Source organism: Plectropomus leopardus, chromosome 2 (assembly GCF_008729295.1).
Source record: "Plectropomus leopardus isolate mb chromosome 2, YSFRI_Pleo_2.0, whole genome shotgun sequence".
NCBI classification, from domain to species: domain Eukaryota; kingdom Metazoa; phylum Chordata; class Actinopteri; order Perciformes; family Serranidae; genus Plectropomus; species Plectropomus leopardus.
Window position 1 is genome coordinate 29,993,590 of NC_056464.1, and position 18,111 is coordinate 30,011,700.

The window sequence follows — 18,111 nt, forward strand, 5'->3', positions numbered from 1 at the left end:
AAAAACTTTCCTTTTCACCGGAAATGGGAAAGAGAGTAGCCGAGGCTAAGCTAAACAACAGCCAACAACATTAGTCATGCAGTTATTTTATCATCCATCCACATAAACTGTCAAAGTTTTGACAGATAAGATGCAATTCATATTCAATAAAGCTGTTTTGACTGTGGGTAAATTAACTGCAAACTTCTGACAACATTTTAAATGGGTCCCTGTGTATTTCCTGTTAGAATGTTCAGCTGTTGCCCCAGCAACAGAACAGAATGTTTGTAACCTCTCGTACATTTAATCGGGTTGATACAACATATACAAAACATTTTCTTAAATATTCTTCCATTTAAAATGTATTCTTAATTTGATTCTTTCATGTATCATTTAAGTCTAAACAACAAACAAAAAGTGTACAATGCTATAGAATTAATACCTTATTGTCTACATAGTTACCATTATTGGTTTATTGTATTTTCCTATATTTATTGTATTGCCTATTACTATATTTATATGTTTTTATGTTTGTGTGTATAATAATGCATCTTATATTCAAAGGCTGAGTGCTCTCTACTTTCAGGAAAAAATGTAATATATACACAGATAACAAATTAGGCAACAAGTTACTCAACCCACAGATCAATCAATATTGTACTCACTACTTGCCACTTATATAGGTTAAGTCCGTATATCACGATCATGATTGTTATTTCCCAACAATGATAAATAAAGCTAAAAAAAAAAAAAGACAGAATAGTAGTTCACTGAGAAAAGAACAAAAATCTCCCCTTTGTGAAAGTTAGATTTATTTCTTCACCAGCAGTAACTGTTAGAGACAGTAGCCCGCAGTCAGGAAATTTTGCTAGGTTTTTACCTCAAGTTCAGTCTTATCGATACTCTGGCCAGTCACCTCCACTCCAACTACCTTAAGAAACAAAAAGGATGTAGACATCCTGTAGTCTGAACAGTTTCAAATAAATACAGTTGCAGTTAAAGTAAAAACATAGAAAAACAATTAGGACCAAGTATGTGAGCAACAATGTGTAAAATATCTTTACATAGCATAAACATTTAGTTGTTTTTCTCTTCTCTCCATGTTTGCAAATTGCACTTGTTTAAACAAAACACAAAATGGCACTGCAGGCATTTGTTTGCAGAATTTAGGACTCAAAAGGTTTACAAAACAGTTGTATTAAAACAATTACATTAAAAGCTCTCCTTCACGAATTAAGTTTACGATTACTATTAACATCTGACCTTAACTTAGAAATCTTTAAATAAGCTTTGCATTAATACTCTTCCTTAGTCATAACAAACATACTTGAATTTGTAACAGCTCTACCATGTTCACACAGGAGGAACCAAAAATGTAGAAAGACCCTGAAACTGAAGCACCATGTTCACAGGATCATATAGTAAAAATAATATATAATATACTGCAATCCTTTTTTAATAAGCTAAATAAAAGAAGTGGTTATCAAGATCGATAAACTTGAAAGTGTTTCTATGGGCTGTCAGAAAGTCAGCAGTTCATTTAAGGCCAAACAGAAAATAACTAAGGCAAAAGTAACGTGTATTTGTCTTTTTTGTTGGATTTTAACCAGTAAGCTTAAAGTTCTGGTTTTAAAAGAATTAACACATAATCTCTCAATTTGTGAATGAAAAAATAAATATGTTGAATCACTTGAAAATATCATCAAGAATCTGGCAGACAAACATGCACATCTGGTAAAAACATTGTATAATACTTGAAACCATTAGTGTGATTTTTAGAAATAAAGAGGAATCACCTTAGAGCAATTGAGTAAAAAAAAAAGTGCAGTCAGGGGAACCCAGGCAATGCATAATCAGCAAAACACAGATCTTGATTCTTCCTCTGGTTCAATAATAATAGCGTGTTGTTGGAAGACGGGAGGACTGCTGATGCAATGAGTCTTTCTTTCTGAGGTCTAAATATTTAACAGAATTTTACACACTTGTTTTGGCACTGTAAAACAAGGACCTTGGCAAATACTGTTGGATATGTTTGTTCTTGTGTTAACAACGGCATGATTTGGACCAGGATTACAAAGTGAAGGAACCAGGTGACTGGCAACTGTCACAAACACTCTTACGGAGCTCCTTAAGGACACTTGGCATGACAGATTTACTGCAAATGGAAAGATAAAAACAGAAGAAAATCACATTATATTGATTGTTTGTTGAAATTTGAAGTGAATTACTGAGACAAGATTTATCAATGCAGTTAGCAAATAAGAAAGTTAGATGGAAGCGGGAAGCAGACGACTGAGGGGTGGTTTGCATGCAGGCTTCAATAATGAGTCACTGATATTGCAGAGAATATTTTAGTCACTCAAATATTTCAGGCTTTTTACGTCACTCCCGCATGCTGACGTAAACCTTTCAAATGATGAATTTACTTGATACAGAAAACAGAAAATTCTACCTTTTGTGTTATAGAGGAATATGATTATTGAACTCCAAACTGAAAATATTAATGCAGACAGTTTTGGTTTCTTGGTTTGTCTTTGGTATTCAACCTACAGAAAAAATTCAGTGGTTTCGTCTTGTATTTTTTTTTATCGACATCTCACTTTCGGACTAGTGAAAGAAAACAAAAGTTGTGTTATAACTTAGATTACAAATAAAGGGATGTTTCCAGAGATAAAAAGACATAGATAACATATTTGCTGACAAACAATAACAATAAAATCAAATGGTATAAATCTTGTATAATAAAGCCTCTTGTGGCCAACTCTAATAGTTTTCAGGCTGGAATTTCTAAGCATTTGTTCGCATCATGTTTTGTTGATAACGCGTAGCATCATTGTCTCAGATCATGTCACAGAACCCAAATATGGATGATAGATTGTTACTTTACATGACAAATTACACCTGCCTGGACTTATAACACCAGATCTGTAAGGGGCATACCCTGGCAGCAAATTTAGGTTAAATCTAAATTAGCACGGAGGTTTCCTGTTTCAGGTGGTTATCAGGCCAAATAATGATATAAATACCACACACAAAATAAGACTCATACTCCATGCTCGTGAGATTTGCACGCTCTTTGTTGCCAACTGAACAGATTCTGTATCTTGATTCTACCATTAAGACATCAACATATAACCGTTTTTTATTCTGTAAAATCTTCAAGGAGATGAATTGACTGGAGGGCTTTTGGCTGGAAGTCTTTGTAGTTTTTTTTACTACACCTGCTCAGAAGTCTCAACACTCAGGCAGCTCCAGCTGCTGGAGGAAATGTGGCCCCCAAGAAGCTAACCACAACCATATGTTTTGGGTCTGTTACAAAGTGAATGCTTTATGGCGTGAGATTTATACAGAATTAGTGAATATATTTGGGTCCACAATTAAACTTCAGTCGGATGAGCTCCCGTTTGGTCTTTTTCTTCTAACATCTAAATATATAAAACAACATACTTATTTGGAAAACTGAGTTTAGCGACTAAAAAAAACAGTTACGTAAGGAAATGGCTTCAGACAAACGCCCCATTTGTAGAGAACTGTTGAAAAAATTTATGAAATCTTCGAAATGTTAATAATTACCTCTTTAACCAGGCTTCAGGAATCTAAATCTGAAGAAATTTGGAAGAGAAAAATGTGTATTTCCCTGAAATGTGATTCTTTTGTTTAAATTTGTTTATTCTGTTCTTTCTTTCATTATCTTTAAAAGTGAACACCCCATGTTTCATATTAGTCTTTTTGTTTCTACACTGTAACAAAACTGGAAAAATGACTCACTTTGTAAAAGTACTTAACGTAATATGACTATGAGTGTTGTTAAGTGAAATCAAATAAGCAGAATGTCAAAAGAAAAGAAAATGTTGAAGAGTAGCACGGAACAAAGGACTAGTTCTGTTCAACCAGTCTAATACTGTGAAAACAACCATATACTGCTGATAGTACACAAGTATTAAGCAGTATTACCTGTAATTTTAATATGCTATAAACTGAGTTCAGAGTATAATGGCTCAAAAAGCAGAAATGAGTTTATGCAAAGCCGGAGAGAAATGCAAATTTTGCAAAAAATGTAGAGTCTAAAAAGGCAATAAAAAGCCTTGCAGAAGAAACCCGAGCCTCTGCTGATGCTTTCATTCTGACTTACATGATGTGTGGAGGACGCTCCTTTGCCCTTTGTTTTGCCCTTGCCTGCCGCCGCTGTGGCAGTGTTGCGGCGCGCCTGCTCATGGTCAAACTCCAGGTCCTCCAGGCGCTGGGTCAGGGCCAGTTTCTGCTGGATGGCCATCCGCAACAGAGAATTCAGGGTCTTCTTCTCATCCTCAGCAGCAGCCAGCTGCCTCTGCATGTCGTCCAGCTGGGTGACATACTCATCACACCTGAGGGGAAGAGAGGAGATTTGGAGCAACAAGCAAGAGAGGGAAAAGGAAGACACCAGATAAACATTATTTCCAGTAGGTGGAGCAATCTGCCTTGAACTCCTGCTGCTGTCACATGTTTTTTCCATTCCCCAGACAGCATTTTCCAGATGGGAGGACCAGACCTCTGAGAGCTCACTCACACAAGTATTACATCAGACTTCCCACAATGCTTTGTGTCTTGCTCACAAACATACACACGGATATGAAATAGAGAAGAAGAACAGAATATTCACTAAAGCACAGAATACGCATTATAGTTTGGATATTTTTCTTGTCATTATTAGGAAATTATGCTGAAAACAGAAAAATATCATTGTTTTTTGTGCATTTCTGTCATTTTTCTGTGGTAGATACAGTATAACAGATGCGTTATGACATGCAACATGCATATTTCATGTTTGTCAGCAATGAAATGTAAACCAGTGATTATGCATGATCATACCTTGTAGCAAACATGGCTCGGAGAGAGGAGAACGTAGCAGCGTCCTCTTTCAGAGCCTTCAGTTCATTGCGCAGCTTCATCATTGTCTCTGTCACCATGGCCTTCTCGCTGTCATACTTACTCTTCAGGTTGGCCAGAGCGACCTCAGCCGTCTAGAGAGAATAAGATCTTATATAATTATTCATTCATTATTCATTCACTTCTTGCCCTTCTAGTCTGAACTTGGATTATTTTACAGAGTTCCCACACATTGTCATGGACACAATTTCAATACTTTTCCATGACATTTACAGACCTTTTTTTTTTGCCCCACTTGCCCTGCATTTTTCAAATATATAAAATTCATATAAAATTCGAACACTGTTAAAACATAACTGAATGTATTCAGGGACTGTTGAAAATTTAAAAATAAGGAGAGAAAAAAGTAATTTCTGTTTTCACAATTTCTTGATGTAACAAATGGTGTGATTTTGGTGATTTTAAAACAAAACACACCTTCCAAAAAGTTCAAGAAAAGAAAGTTCCAAATTTCTAATTTCTAATAAAAATTTCTAAAAAATAAAGAAGAGTAACATTTTCTTGAAGTTTTCTTTAAAAATCACCAAAATTGCTAAAATTAAAAAAACAAAACTAAAAACCCAAACCTTTAAAAATTAAGTAAAGAAAAGTTAAAGAAATAGGCTTTCTATGAAAATTGCCAAAATATTGTAAAGGAAAAAAAATCACCAAACAAATTTTTTAAATAAGGAAAACAATTGCATGTCTGGGGGGTTAGAAGGCAAGTTACTTAAAAATCAGCAGTAAAATAAATACATAATAAAGCCATTTAAAGGTGTGTGCCCCTGCCAAAAGGAATTAAAAAAGACATGACTAGTGGGCATACATGAAGGGAGAGACAGAACACAGGGAGAAACTTTTGTGATACACAATTAAATACAAACCTAATGTTAACAAAACGTTTTCTCACGTCGACAAATACTAAAGCTACGTTATGCTGTCAACTACAGAAAATAGATTCCCTGTTATGTTACGTTAATGTCATTTAATTTATTACACACAACACATTTCCATGATTTTTCCAAAACTTTCATGATTTTTACTCGTTAGATTACTTTTCCAGGCCTGGAAAATGTGATTGTGAAATTCCACGACTTTTCCAGGTTTTCCATGGCCGTGGGAACCCTGTTTTTAGTTAAAGACTATCACCCCTTTCTTTTGTTCTTGTCAGTTTGAGAAACAATGAACATCCTTCCTCTGAGAGACATTCACAGCAGGCATACATACACAAACACACACATATAGACACACGCAGAGCTGTCTTCTGACCTGCTTGTTGGCTTTGAGCACAGCTCTGAGAGTGGCGATCTGTTCCCTCTTGGTGCTGAGCAGGGACTTCAGTTTAAGGATCTCTCCCATGCAGGCCTCCTGGTCCTTATCTGCTACTGTGCTCAGCTCCAGATTGGCAAGTCTCTGACGTGACAGCTCTGTGGTGCGGTCCACTGCTTGCTGCAGATGGCAGATCTGGTCCCTGATGATGGCTACGAGGTTATAGACGTTCATGGGTTCTGGCCGGTGCTCTGAGGCCAGGCTAACTGTAGTGCTGCTGGACTTCCCGGGATCAGTCTCAGTGATCAGCCCATTAGAAAGAAGTACAGATGACTGTTGCTCCTTCCCTTCTTGCCCCTTCCTTACTTTGGCCTTGCCTTCCTTGTAGTAGTCGAGCATGACGCGGTTTGGAGTCTCATTGTTGCACATACACACGTGGTTGTAGAGATTGGCCAGCTCTTCACTGAAAGCTATAAGCTCATCCTGGGCCACATTGAGGCTGCCAAGTGATTCTCCTGCAGCCTCGCTGACCAGACGGAGCTCCTTCTCCAGACGGGCCACCTCTGCTTTATCTGTCTGGCTGACCTTCTCCAGGGACGCCAACTTCGATCTCAGCTCATGGACGTCACTATCCAGCCGTGCTCGCTCATCTTCATACTGGGTTCGACACTCCTCGTACTGTGCTCTCAGGGTCTTAAGCTCCTGCCTTAACTCCCCAGCTTCAGACACAGCCACTGTGTATTTACACTGCAGAATCTCAGGGCCATTGATGTCCAGCTCGTAGTAGTCTCCGTCATCATGGCTGTCCCTGTCTTTTTCACTGTCGAGGGCGGAATGGCGCTCCTTACTGGCCTGAAGTTTCCTCATTGCTGTGAGGTTCTCAGTCAGCCTGTTGACGGTCTCCTTTTGCTCTGACACAGTCCCGTAGGCTTGCTCTAGGTGCTTCTGGCTCTCCTGGAGAGAGTTGATCAGGGCCACTTTTTCACGCTCCACCTAAAAATAAATGCAAAAACAAAGGCATTTTAGTCAGTTTGCTAACTTTACAGCACCTACTCAGAAAAACAAACAAGCAAAAAAAAAAATCAGCAAACTTTGATAAACCGGAAGAACACACATTGCCTTTTTCTCCTTTTCCGCTAGAAGCATTTCTCTCTTTAATTTTACCAAAACTGACTGAATAAAAATATAAATATTTAATTAATGTAAAAATGCATATGCAAACTGTATGGCCATAGACGATCGATAACCATTTATTTACACTGTGGGTAACACTTGATGTGGACAGTAAAAGCTCTGTCTCTACTGCAGAAATTTTATCTTTTGCAGCCCTTTTTTAAACAAACAACTCCTACATTTTTGCTGTTTTGGCAAAATTAAATAACTTTAGAAGCCTAGATCTAAAAATCATTGAAACAGGAAGTAATAACTTATTTTTAACAAATAAATAGTGGTGAATTAAATGCTCTGTGTTTGCAGTCATGACAGTCAAGGGAAGTCTGCTGTCGGTCACAAATACAGCGCTGGGCAATTCGAAAGTGGCATCTACGGTACCCATGAATCCTCAGACAGACAATCAAAGATGTGCCTAAGCACAATCAACTTTTTTTCGGTGCATGTACATGCTGTGTGATCTAAAGATATGTTACAGTCGAAAGTTAAATTTACTTTTGAGACAATGTGTTGAAAATATGGGATCAGGCAACACACTGCAGTAATTCAGCAAGTAATGGAGCTGGATGCACAACGAGCATCTCATGGACTTTTCATACCTGCATAAGCTGCTGTTTAAGTTTCTGGATCTCTGAGATGTTGAGCTCACTCAGCAGGTCGTCCACCAAGCTCGGAGCCGGCTTGAAAGCCTCTCCTCTCTTGTTCACACCAACTCTGTTGTCTTCATCACCTTCACCTGCCTTGGCCAGGCCATTTTCAAATCCTCTGATTAGATCATCATTGTCGGGCTCGGTGATGGCGGAGGGATCATCATGGAGTTTTAGGTTGTCGATGGAGATATTGAAAGAGCTGTTGTACACAGAGCCGCCGATAGTCATATAGTGGGAGAGCTCCTTGCGAAGAGAGGCCTTCTGTTCCCTTTCTGTTTTAATTGTTTCTAAGGCCTCTGTCAGCTGTCGCTCAGCGATTTCTCTCAGACGCACGGCTTCCTCCTGCTGGCCGTGGAGGCACTGGGAGTCCTCCTCCAGACGGCGGATCTCATGCTTTAGACCTTCAAATTCCACCTTAGCAGATGGTCAAAAATACAGACAAAAAATTAATAATTTTACTTAATTAATTTGTTACCACTTTAGCCAAAGTGCCTAACATTGTACCAGATGGCTGTAAAAAATAAAGTCCAATAAAATAAAATCTTTTAATGTAAAAGTTTGTTGAATTTTTTTTTTTTTTTTTTTAAAAAGGTAGGAGAGCTATTTTTTTACTCCAATTTCAAATTATAGCAAATGTCAAAAGTGTAAGTAAGGCAACAGTCTTTAAAGTCAACTTATTTATATATATATATTTTTACATATATATAAATTGGGTTTTAACTGGAAAATTATTACTATTTTGGCATGATTTTCACCCAGTTGAAGGTGTTTAAAAAAGTGAGTATCATGTTCTTTGTCTCACCTGGTTTTGTCTCAGCACAGACACTTGTTTCTGAAGAGAGATGTTCTCCTCCTCCAGCTCGCTGTAGTCCTGCAGCAGACGAGCCTCCCGTACCTTGCACTCTCTCATGTCATCACGCAGCTGACTTCGCTGCAGCTCTGCCAGCTCTGAATTCTGCACACAGGAGTGAAAAGAGGTGGCATGGTATGAGAGGCTGCTTGAAAATCAACTCTAATTAAAAATGAACACTCACTATCTTTGAGTGAAAAAACATCCAGGCAGTGCAAACCTCATCCTCACAACTCTCTGGTTGAGTGAAATGGGGATTGGCATGTCAGCATGTTTCACATACCACAGGGGCAAGACTTGGCAGTCGACTGTAATGAAGGAAGGAGGACATGGTCCATTTACCAGCCCATGCTACAGGGAGACGTGGTGGAGGGCATCCTTTGTGTCACTCACAGTGGACCATTACATCATCTGTCCTGCTGGCTTCACGGCAATCCTGCTAACTTGACCATCCCCCGCCACACGCACAAACTTAAACTCTCTCATAAAACTCACCCTGACAACAAGTGGTGGTCTATGTCAACCTAAACTTCAGGAAACTTTACTAACCCTCTCTTTCAAACTATGTTGACTTTAACTGAATATATTATTGGACAGATGCATACCTTTTCAAACACAAAAGTACTTTGGTTCAAAGTTAATACCTTTGATTTGTGAGATAAACTAAGTCTAATTTTAGCACTAAGAAAAAAATTACATTTGATTTAGTCCACAGTTTTACAACACAAAAAGGCAAGTATGGTACCACATACACCACAGATGTAAATTGTGTATCTGCAAGTCAACAATATCCAAGAACAGTTTCAAGTTAACCAAAAAAGATCTATTCTGTAACATCCAGTTTTCATACATACTGACTTCTATCTCTAATCTAACAAAGAATATGAGATTTTGTTTGCATTCTTTATAATTGAAATGGCATTCAAATAACCACAACATGATGTTTAATCATCCTGAAATGAAATTGAAATGAAAATGAAATTATTATTACATTTAATTTATGATTATAGTAGTGGTATAGCATTTTTTCTTATTGTTTGTTGTTTTCAAGTGGACTTGTTTAAGCTTCTGGGCTCTTGACCTCTCCTGTAACTTTTTTTTTATTCATCTGGATTTTATGCAGTTTTCCATTGTGTGCAAATAAACTTTACTATAGTATAGTATAGTATACGTACTGTCTTTTGCTGTACTACACTGTACTGTAATGTACTGTACTATGCTATACTATACTACACCATACCATACCATGCCACACTATACTGGACTATACTATACTTATACTGGACTCTAATTATTATACCTCTCTCATCTCCAGGGCAATGGACGACAGACGATCGTTTTCAGCTTGCAAACTGGCGAGGGAGGCTTTGGTCTGTCGGAGCTCATTCTGCAGATCCAGGACCTTCTGCTGGTACAGAGCCTCCTTACTGGCAGACTCCAGGATCAGTGACTCTTCCCTGCTTTCCCCATCAGCTGCTACCTTCCTGTGGGCTGAGTAAGCTTGTCCAAAGGCCTGGGGACAGAGACAAATGATTTCATCAGGGCAAAGTACTTGATCAAGGATTAATAGCTGGTCTGTTTTAAGACGCGCACAAAGAACCACAAGCATGGCCAGAATAAGCTCTGATGATAGACAGGGGTACTGTTTCCATAACAGTGTTCATACCCAGGGCCTGTCATTTACTGAATTTATTATCGTCTGTCTGTTCGCCGATTACCTTACAGAAGACCATTCACTCACAAGTACTGTACCATCCCGCTGCTACAATAAGCTTTCATGTCATGATGTTCATATTACACACTAACAGAGCAAGCACTGATAACATCTGAACTGCATGAATTTTAATTTGTCACGCTCACATGACAGGCTGCAGCCAGCTGGAATCTGCTGTTGTCCAGTCCACATATAGGGAACAAAAACCTCTCATTCAGTTTTGTCTGTCTTGGAAATCAGTTGAGAAAATCAAATTCAACTGCCAGTTAAAGGTTGAAAGTATCAAAATTTAATACATTCTGATAAACACTGGTGCCGCTGGCATTTTTATTTGCCATAGACATTTATGCCTGTTTTGCCACTGCACTTTTCTGTATATATTATTTCACCTCCACTTAATGTTACGAGCCCAAGTCAAATAAAGTCAAACCTAAACAAAATCCAAATCTTTGCACACATATGCTTACCTTACGCCCCAAATTTACCATTTGATTTATGGAGCTTATTTGGAATGGTACACAGCCAAGGAGTGAGCACTTTCTAACATGTTAATTCGGGGCAAAAAAAAACTTTGATGGGCACTTAACAGGAATGTCCACGGGTTGGTTATATTCATGTATCAAAATAAAATGTAAATATAGATTCTTATTCTTACTAAATTTAATCACAAATTGTGATCATCAGTGAGTTCTCAAAACAAATGCCATTTTATCCCACCGATGACATTATTCCATTATTTCACATGACAATGCAAAATAAAGCAAGAAAAGGTCAGATACTGTTTTGCAGTTGATCTGAAAAGCTGCTGCTTTGGGGCATTTTCAGTCACTCTGGATCACAATAACCACAAAAAAACTCCACAAGATGCTGGAGGAACTCATGACACATTTAAATGTACTTCCTCTCTGGGCTGATCATGGCCTTTCTGAAACAGACAGGCAGACAAGGCAGTGTCTAATGACGGCGATCACTCCAAAATGAACTAATGGCTGGAACTCAAGCAAAGTATATAGGCTTAAGTTAACAGTATTGACAGAGTCGGAACAATAGTTTAAATAGGATGAACGGGGTGACGTCACATTCCCACAGCCATCTGACTTAAAGGCTTGCAGACATGCAGCCAGCAAACCCTGACACTGAGCCAAACTGGTGACGTTATAACTGCTGTCCAAGAAAGTCTTGAAACCACCACAGAGCTGTAGCTCTCTTTCCCACCAGAACCTACCCCAACTTTTCTTCTACAAAGATTTCCAGTAAAACAAACTGATATGTATGCAGGAGTCAGCTTTAATATGAAATGATCTGTAACCAATGGTTCCCAACTGGTGGGTCGCAGTCAAAAAGTAGGTCGTGGGTCCATTCTGAGTGGACCGCAAGTGAGTTAGGACCATTTCAAGTTTGTGAATGACAGGCTGTCTGTTTTTTTTTCTTTGTCTTTTTGACCCTCCCCAAAGCTACAAATATCTTTCCTTGAGCCTCCCTAGTGACTCATGGAAAATGCTGGAAGTGTTCGTCCCGCAACGATAATTTTTTAAAGATTTAAAAGAAAAAGAAAATCGCCAAAAGTTGTTTCAATTTTTCACACAAAATTTTTTTTTGCAAGTTTTCTTTTTTTGAAGAGAACACATTCAGGTTTTTTGTTTGTTTGTTTTTTATTTGTCTTCAAATGCTAGAAACTCCCCTAGTTTACACTAACCAACTCTTTATTCTTGCAATATGTTTTATTTCATCGTGTTTATGCCATGTGTTATTTACATTTTGCAAAATAAAATTTAACATGTGGTCATTTCTCTTATGTGCGGACCTTGAACTAATGACTAAGGAGAAAGCTGGACCCAGTGGCAGAACCAGTTGGGAACCATTGACCTACAGCACAGTGGGTGCAGATGGATGATTCCCTCTCCTACATCAGTGACATGCTCTACTGAAAAGGAAGCAGCAGCAGTCCGAATCATGAGATACCAAGAAAATGACTACAACAATGAGTCACTTGGTGACTGCGTTGTGATCTATGTCATGAATAATGCAATGTGGGGAAAAGAAATTCACCAACACACAACTAAGAGGTCATTCACTTGCCAAGTGAGACACACGTCAGTGACTTCCTCATCAGGACTGGGGCTGCAATGTATAAATAAAATATAGAGCTCTAACAATTAGTCAATTAATCTATTTATTAAAGGTGGTTGCAGTTTCTGTGAGGAAGTGACGCTTTTCTTTGTTCTACATGACAGTGGCCTGATTTTATTTAATATTTAAGGACTGTTGGCTGAATAAAACAAGCAACCTGAAAACATGACCTTGGCACTGTGAGGAAATTATAACGGGCATCTTTCACTATTTTGAGACCTTTCATAGACCAAAAGATTAATCATGAAAATATAGGGCTGATTAACTGCTCATAAAAATAACTGTGACATGTAGTGATGCAACCTTCTTTTTAGAGCTAAGTAAGACACTGGCTTCTATCTCCGCCTATCTTGTTTATTATTCAGAGCAGCTATCTGTACACAACATTTTGCATTTGTAGCTTTCTGGCTACCAGTGAGCTTTGAAGACCACAACTGCTGAATGTTAAGGCCAATGTGGAAGTGCCTTAGGATGCAGTTCCTCAGAAGGCTGGCTGGCTGCAAGACTCTGGCTATACTGAGCAGATGGTAAAACCCCAAGTTCTCTCTTAAAATAAATTCAAAATTCCCCACATGTTAGGATCTTAGTAGCTAATTTCGCTTCTTCTTGTCTGTCATTAAGGTTTATTTTTAAGTAGTGCTGTCATAAAAATATTGATTTATTAATAGATATTGATTCTGAATATTTGACACCATTTTAAAACTCATGTTCTGCAGTGTGCAAACACTGGTACCAGCTGCACATTCTCAATCTATCTACATGCTAATGTTTACCACAATAAATTCATTCTGCCGTTCACTTTTGCTAACAAAGAAAAGACAGGCGTTGTTGTCATGTTATACCCTTGTAATATTTATCTTTAATTTTAAAATAATAATAATGATAATAATAATAATGATAATACAATTCCATCAACACATAGAGTCAAAAATGGTATAATATTGAAATTTTTCAAGGTATTGTATTGAGGTCAGAAATTCCAGTATCAGAACATCAACATTTAGAAGATATTCATACTAAATGGAAGCTTTGCTTGACTAACAGATGTCTGAATGTGTCTCACATTCAGCAGCTCTGGTTGGTGCTTTTCCCATCTCACCTCAGGTTTGCTCAGGATCTTCCTCTAATTTTGAAATTATTAGCTCCAATAGCTGTCAGATATGGCAACAAATGGTAAACTCAAAATGAAAATCATCATAGAAATCGGAGGGTGACGTGACAGACTATCATGTTCATATAAGAAAACCTGCCTAGAAGTAATAATGGATGTGAAAAGAAATTTGTTGACATCAGTATTTAATGCTAATAATGGGTTTCGGGCAGCTGAATTGAGTGATAATGACAGATCAAAAAATCTTGTCATGTGAAACAAGGTCTCTTTCCTGACTGCTTCACTGGCCCAACCACACTGACCAATCTCTGATAAGGTGGTATCTGGTTAGTGGTGTACATCATAAAGTTTTATCACAATACAATATTATATTTATTCTTTGAACATCAACATGATAATTGCTGACATCATAAAAGTCTGACGCAATATTTTGATTCGGTTCAGCTCAGGAGCCTGTGATCAATATGAGATAATATCAGTAAAAGTACTCAATGTCTTTTTCTTGGCTGCTTGTCATTATCTGCCAGGCAAAGGCCGGTGGCACTGTTTGAATGTCTAGAAAGGAGTTGTATTTAGACAGAAATGGTTACACAGAGGTGAAATGGGAATTCAAAAAGGCATCAATGATATTAGATAAAATATTGTTGAACTGATATACTGATTGAGATCAATGTACTGTAACACTCCTATTAAAGGGGTTCTTCATACCAGCTGTAGGCTATAGCTTATATGGAGACATTCAGAGGAACCAGAGGCTAGCACTGCTGTAGATGACAGTTCAAAACATCTCTCCAAAGAGGAGGATAAATAAACAAAGGAAAGGGAGATAGAGAAGTTATAAAAATGGGAGGGATAATGTCTGAGGGAAAATGTCGTTGTCAAGATTTACTTTTAACTGAACTGCAATAAAAGACTGAAAAACATTTTTTATCACTACAGCCTGACCCTTCCTGTAGCTTTTAAACCCAATAATCTAGCAGCAGGTTGGCCACAAAGTGATCTAAGTTTGACATGCTGCTGCACCTGCAGACATCTAAGTTGAAAGCCTCAACCTCACATACCAAGAACAAGTGGTGTTGTGCTCAAGTGACCAATAAGTAATGTTTTTATCCTTCAATGGGAGGAAAACATTAAACCGCACAACTTTTAATTTGCTTTGACAACTGTGAATAGCATTTGGTTGCCTGATTAAAATCTGTCATAACCTTATGGCAGACTTCTATAACAATTTAGGATAGTGACACTCCACTTAAGGCCTGTGGGCCAAATCTTGCCTAAAATCCTAGAAATGCCTTAAAATCTGAGAAATGTCCTAAAATCTGACAAGCATCCTAAAAATGTCCTAAAATTAAAGGAATGTCCTCAATTCCTAGAAATGTCCTAAAATCAGAATAATGTCCTCAAATCCAAGATATGTCCTAAATTTCTAGAAACCTGCTAAAATCCAAGAAACATCCTAAAATCCTGGAAATGTCTACAACTACAATTCTAGAAACGTCCTTGAATCCCAGACATGTCCTAACATCCTAGAAATGTCCCAAATTCTGAGAAATGAAAATGAAATGAAAAATAAAACCTGAGAAACATCCCAAAATCCTAGAAACATCCTAAGTCCTATAAATTTCCTAAAATCCTAGAGACATATTTAAGTCCTGCAAATGTCCTAAATCCTAGAAACATCCTAAAATCCTAGAATTGTCCTAAAATATTAGAAACCTCCAAAAATCCTAGAAACATCCTAAAATCCTAGAAACATATTTAAGTCCTGAAAATGTCCTAAATCCTAGAAATGTCCTAAAATCCTGGAGACATAATTAAGTCCTGCAAATGTCCTAAATCCTAGAAATGTCCTAAAATCCTAGAAATATATTTAAGTCCCGCAAATGTCCTAAATCCTAGAAACATCCTAAATCCTAGAAATGTCCTAAAATCCTAGAGACATAATTAAGTCCTGCAAATGTCCTAAATCCTAGAAACATCCTAAAATCCTAGAAATGTCCTAAAATCCTGGAGACATAATTATGTCCTGCAAATGTCCTAAATCCTAGAAATGTCCTAAAATTCTAGAAACATATTTAAGTCCTGCAAATGTCCTAAATCCTAGAAACATCCTAAAATCCTAGAAACCTCCTAAAATCCTAGAAATGTCCTAAAATCCTAGAGACATAATTAAGTCCTGCAAATGTCCTAAATACTAGAAATGTCCTAAAATCTAAGAAGCCTCTGAAAATCCTAGAAACATCCTAAAGTACTACAAATGTCCTCAAATTCTAGAAAGAAATGTATTGGGTCGCTACAACTGGCCCCTCGTCTCCAATTATTTTTGCAAAAGTGCTCCAAGAAAGCAAGCTGTGTATCCCTGATTCACGAGCTTGTCCATGTCAAGCTCGTAAGCACTTGTTCGTGTTTTTTTGGAAGGATGATCTGAAGTTATGGCTGAGCTTTAAATGAACCAAGCCCATGACAGGCAGTTTATATAACGTATGCTGGTTCTGATTACAGACTGTGTGGTTCCGGTTTGCATGTTAAAAGCCGTTGGTAAACAGTCGACCGTTACTGCAGCAGAACCTAACCGTTAACTTGCTGCTAACGGAGAAAATACCGAGTTAAATGCCGTGTGTTCACATACCGATACATTTAGCTTAACGTTAAAACTACCGTCAATGTATTAAGTGTCTGTCTGCGTGGCTATGACCTCAGGTTACCTCCTTCAGCTGATCCAGCTCATGCCGGACCGTCTCGTATTCCGTCTCCAACTCGTCGAATCGCTGCTTGAGCTGCTGTTTCTCCTCCAGCACCGCCAGCCCGTACTCCGCCGCCTGGATTTTCTCATGGGTCGTCTCACGGAGCTCCCGGGTGAGACGCTCGACCTCCACTCGAAGCCACTGAGGCCCGGCCTCTGTCACCAGTACCGCTTCGGGATATTCCTGCTCGTCCATAGACATCTTGGTGAGGCGCCGACTTGCAACCGTATCGGGACCCAGCCCTGGCTAACAGGGATCAGCGCAGAAAACCACCAAGACCGCGAATCACTGCCGGCTTTGTTTGAACCGCATTGTTAGGGACTTAAATGGCGTTAAGTTCCCTTTACCTTTTCCCGCCGCAGACTTTAACGATGCTCAACCAAGACGATACTTTTGTCATTATCAAGGAGTTTCCTCAGCTCCTCCGGGAAGCTGACAGAGGAAACTTCAGTTGAGATCATCGATTGGAAAAAGCTACCCCTTGCACGACATTCAAATCGGTATGAGTGGTAAGGGAAATGTAGTTTAAAGTGTGCTGCCAGCATCTTAAGGGCAACGTACTGCAGCTGCCATATTGACTTCAAGTACCAGAATGCATTGCGTGGACTTGGATGCGAGCCATAACTTGTTGAAGATTTCGATTCAGCACTGCCATCTAGAGACATTAAAATCAAACTACCCCTGTAAGATACATTCATTTTATTTTTATTTTATTATTAACCTTTTGGAACATAAAGCATGTGCAGCTTTCAGACACTTTTCGCAAGTATTTAAAGCTTCAAACCTTGAGGTAAATGGTGATATTGCTTTCAAAACATGGGGAAAAGAGCAATGAGCAACTTGGCAAGAATTGTTTAAAAAAATGCATGAAATGAGTAGATTTAGAGAAATGTTTTAAAGAGCAAAAGAAAAAAGCTAGGAAAAATGTGTTTCTTATTATCATGATTACATATTTATAATTATTTTACAAATAGTTATATTTTAAAGCGCCTTTTCAAGGTCATTTCCTTGTTTTTTTTTAAGTTTGTATTGTAAATTTCAGGTAATTTTCTTGCATTTTTACAAATTTCTTGATGATTTTAGGGTGATTTCTTATTTCACTGCTTACTGCCCTCTTCCTTTGTTTTTGAAAGAAATCAAGCCAATTTGCCAAGTTTTCAAAGGGTTATTTTTCCATTTATTATTAGTTTTATTGAGTGAATATTGTGAAGTCTATGAAATGTCAAGAAAATACAATTAACAAGCTCCCAGAGCACTAGATGACTGTTTTTGTTTGACTAACAGCCCTAAACCTCGAAATATTCTATTTAAAATTCTATGAAATGCAGAAAAGTAGGCAGGGCCCTTCAAATGTTATAATGTTTTTCTTTTTTTTAATCAGTAATAACTGTTAACACTGTACAGACATTACTGACGTAAAGCCTAGCATCAAGGGGAAAAAAAAGATAGGCCTCTATAGGCCTAGATGTCAACGTCTTCCAATAAATTCATGATTAAACTGACTCATCCTGCCCTTTTAAAAGTGTCAAGGTAGATTGCTGAATTATTAAAACATATTCATGTCAATGTGAAAGCAACACATTCTTATC

General features: G+C 38.0%; 1 protein-coding gene across 1 annotated transcript; it reads right to left on the reverse strand.

Moving 5' to 3' along the window:
* Positions 1 to 771: 771 nt before the first annotated feature.
* On the reverse strand, positions 772 to 17,172 carry LOC121959063 (protein bicaudal D homolog 2-like). Its single transcript, XM_042508246.1, has 8 exons — positions 16,484 to 17,172; positions 10,124 to 10,336; positions 8,776 to 8,928; positions 7,923 to 8,387; positions 6,154 to 7,146; positions 4,828 to 4,979; positions 4,112 to 4,343; positions 772 to 2,134 (listed from the first exon to the last, which is right to left on the reverse strand). Exons 1-8 carry the CDS (start codon positions 16,721 to 16,723, stop codon positions 2,132 to 2,134), a joined length of 2,451 nt encoding a protein of 816 aa, XP_042364180.1. The 5' UTR covers positions 16,724 to 17,172; the 3' UTR covers positions 772 to 2,131.
* Positions 17,173 to 18,111: the final 939 nt, after the last annotated feature.

Coding starts and splice junctions, on each gene's coding strand:
- LOC121959063 (XM_042508246.1), bottom strand. CDS start 16,723: ATGTCTATGGACGAGCAGGAATATCCCGAAGCGGTACTGGTGACAGAG. Junction 8,929..10,123: donor TTGCCCTGGAGATGAGAGAG/GTATAATAATTA, acceptor TCCTGTGTGCAG/AATTCAGAGCTGGCAGAGCT. Junction 7,147..7,922: donor TTAAACAGCAGCTTATGCAG/GTATGAAAAGTC, acceptor ATTTATTTTTAG/GTGGAGCGTGAAAAAGTGGC.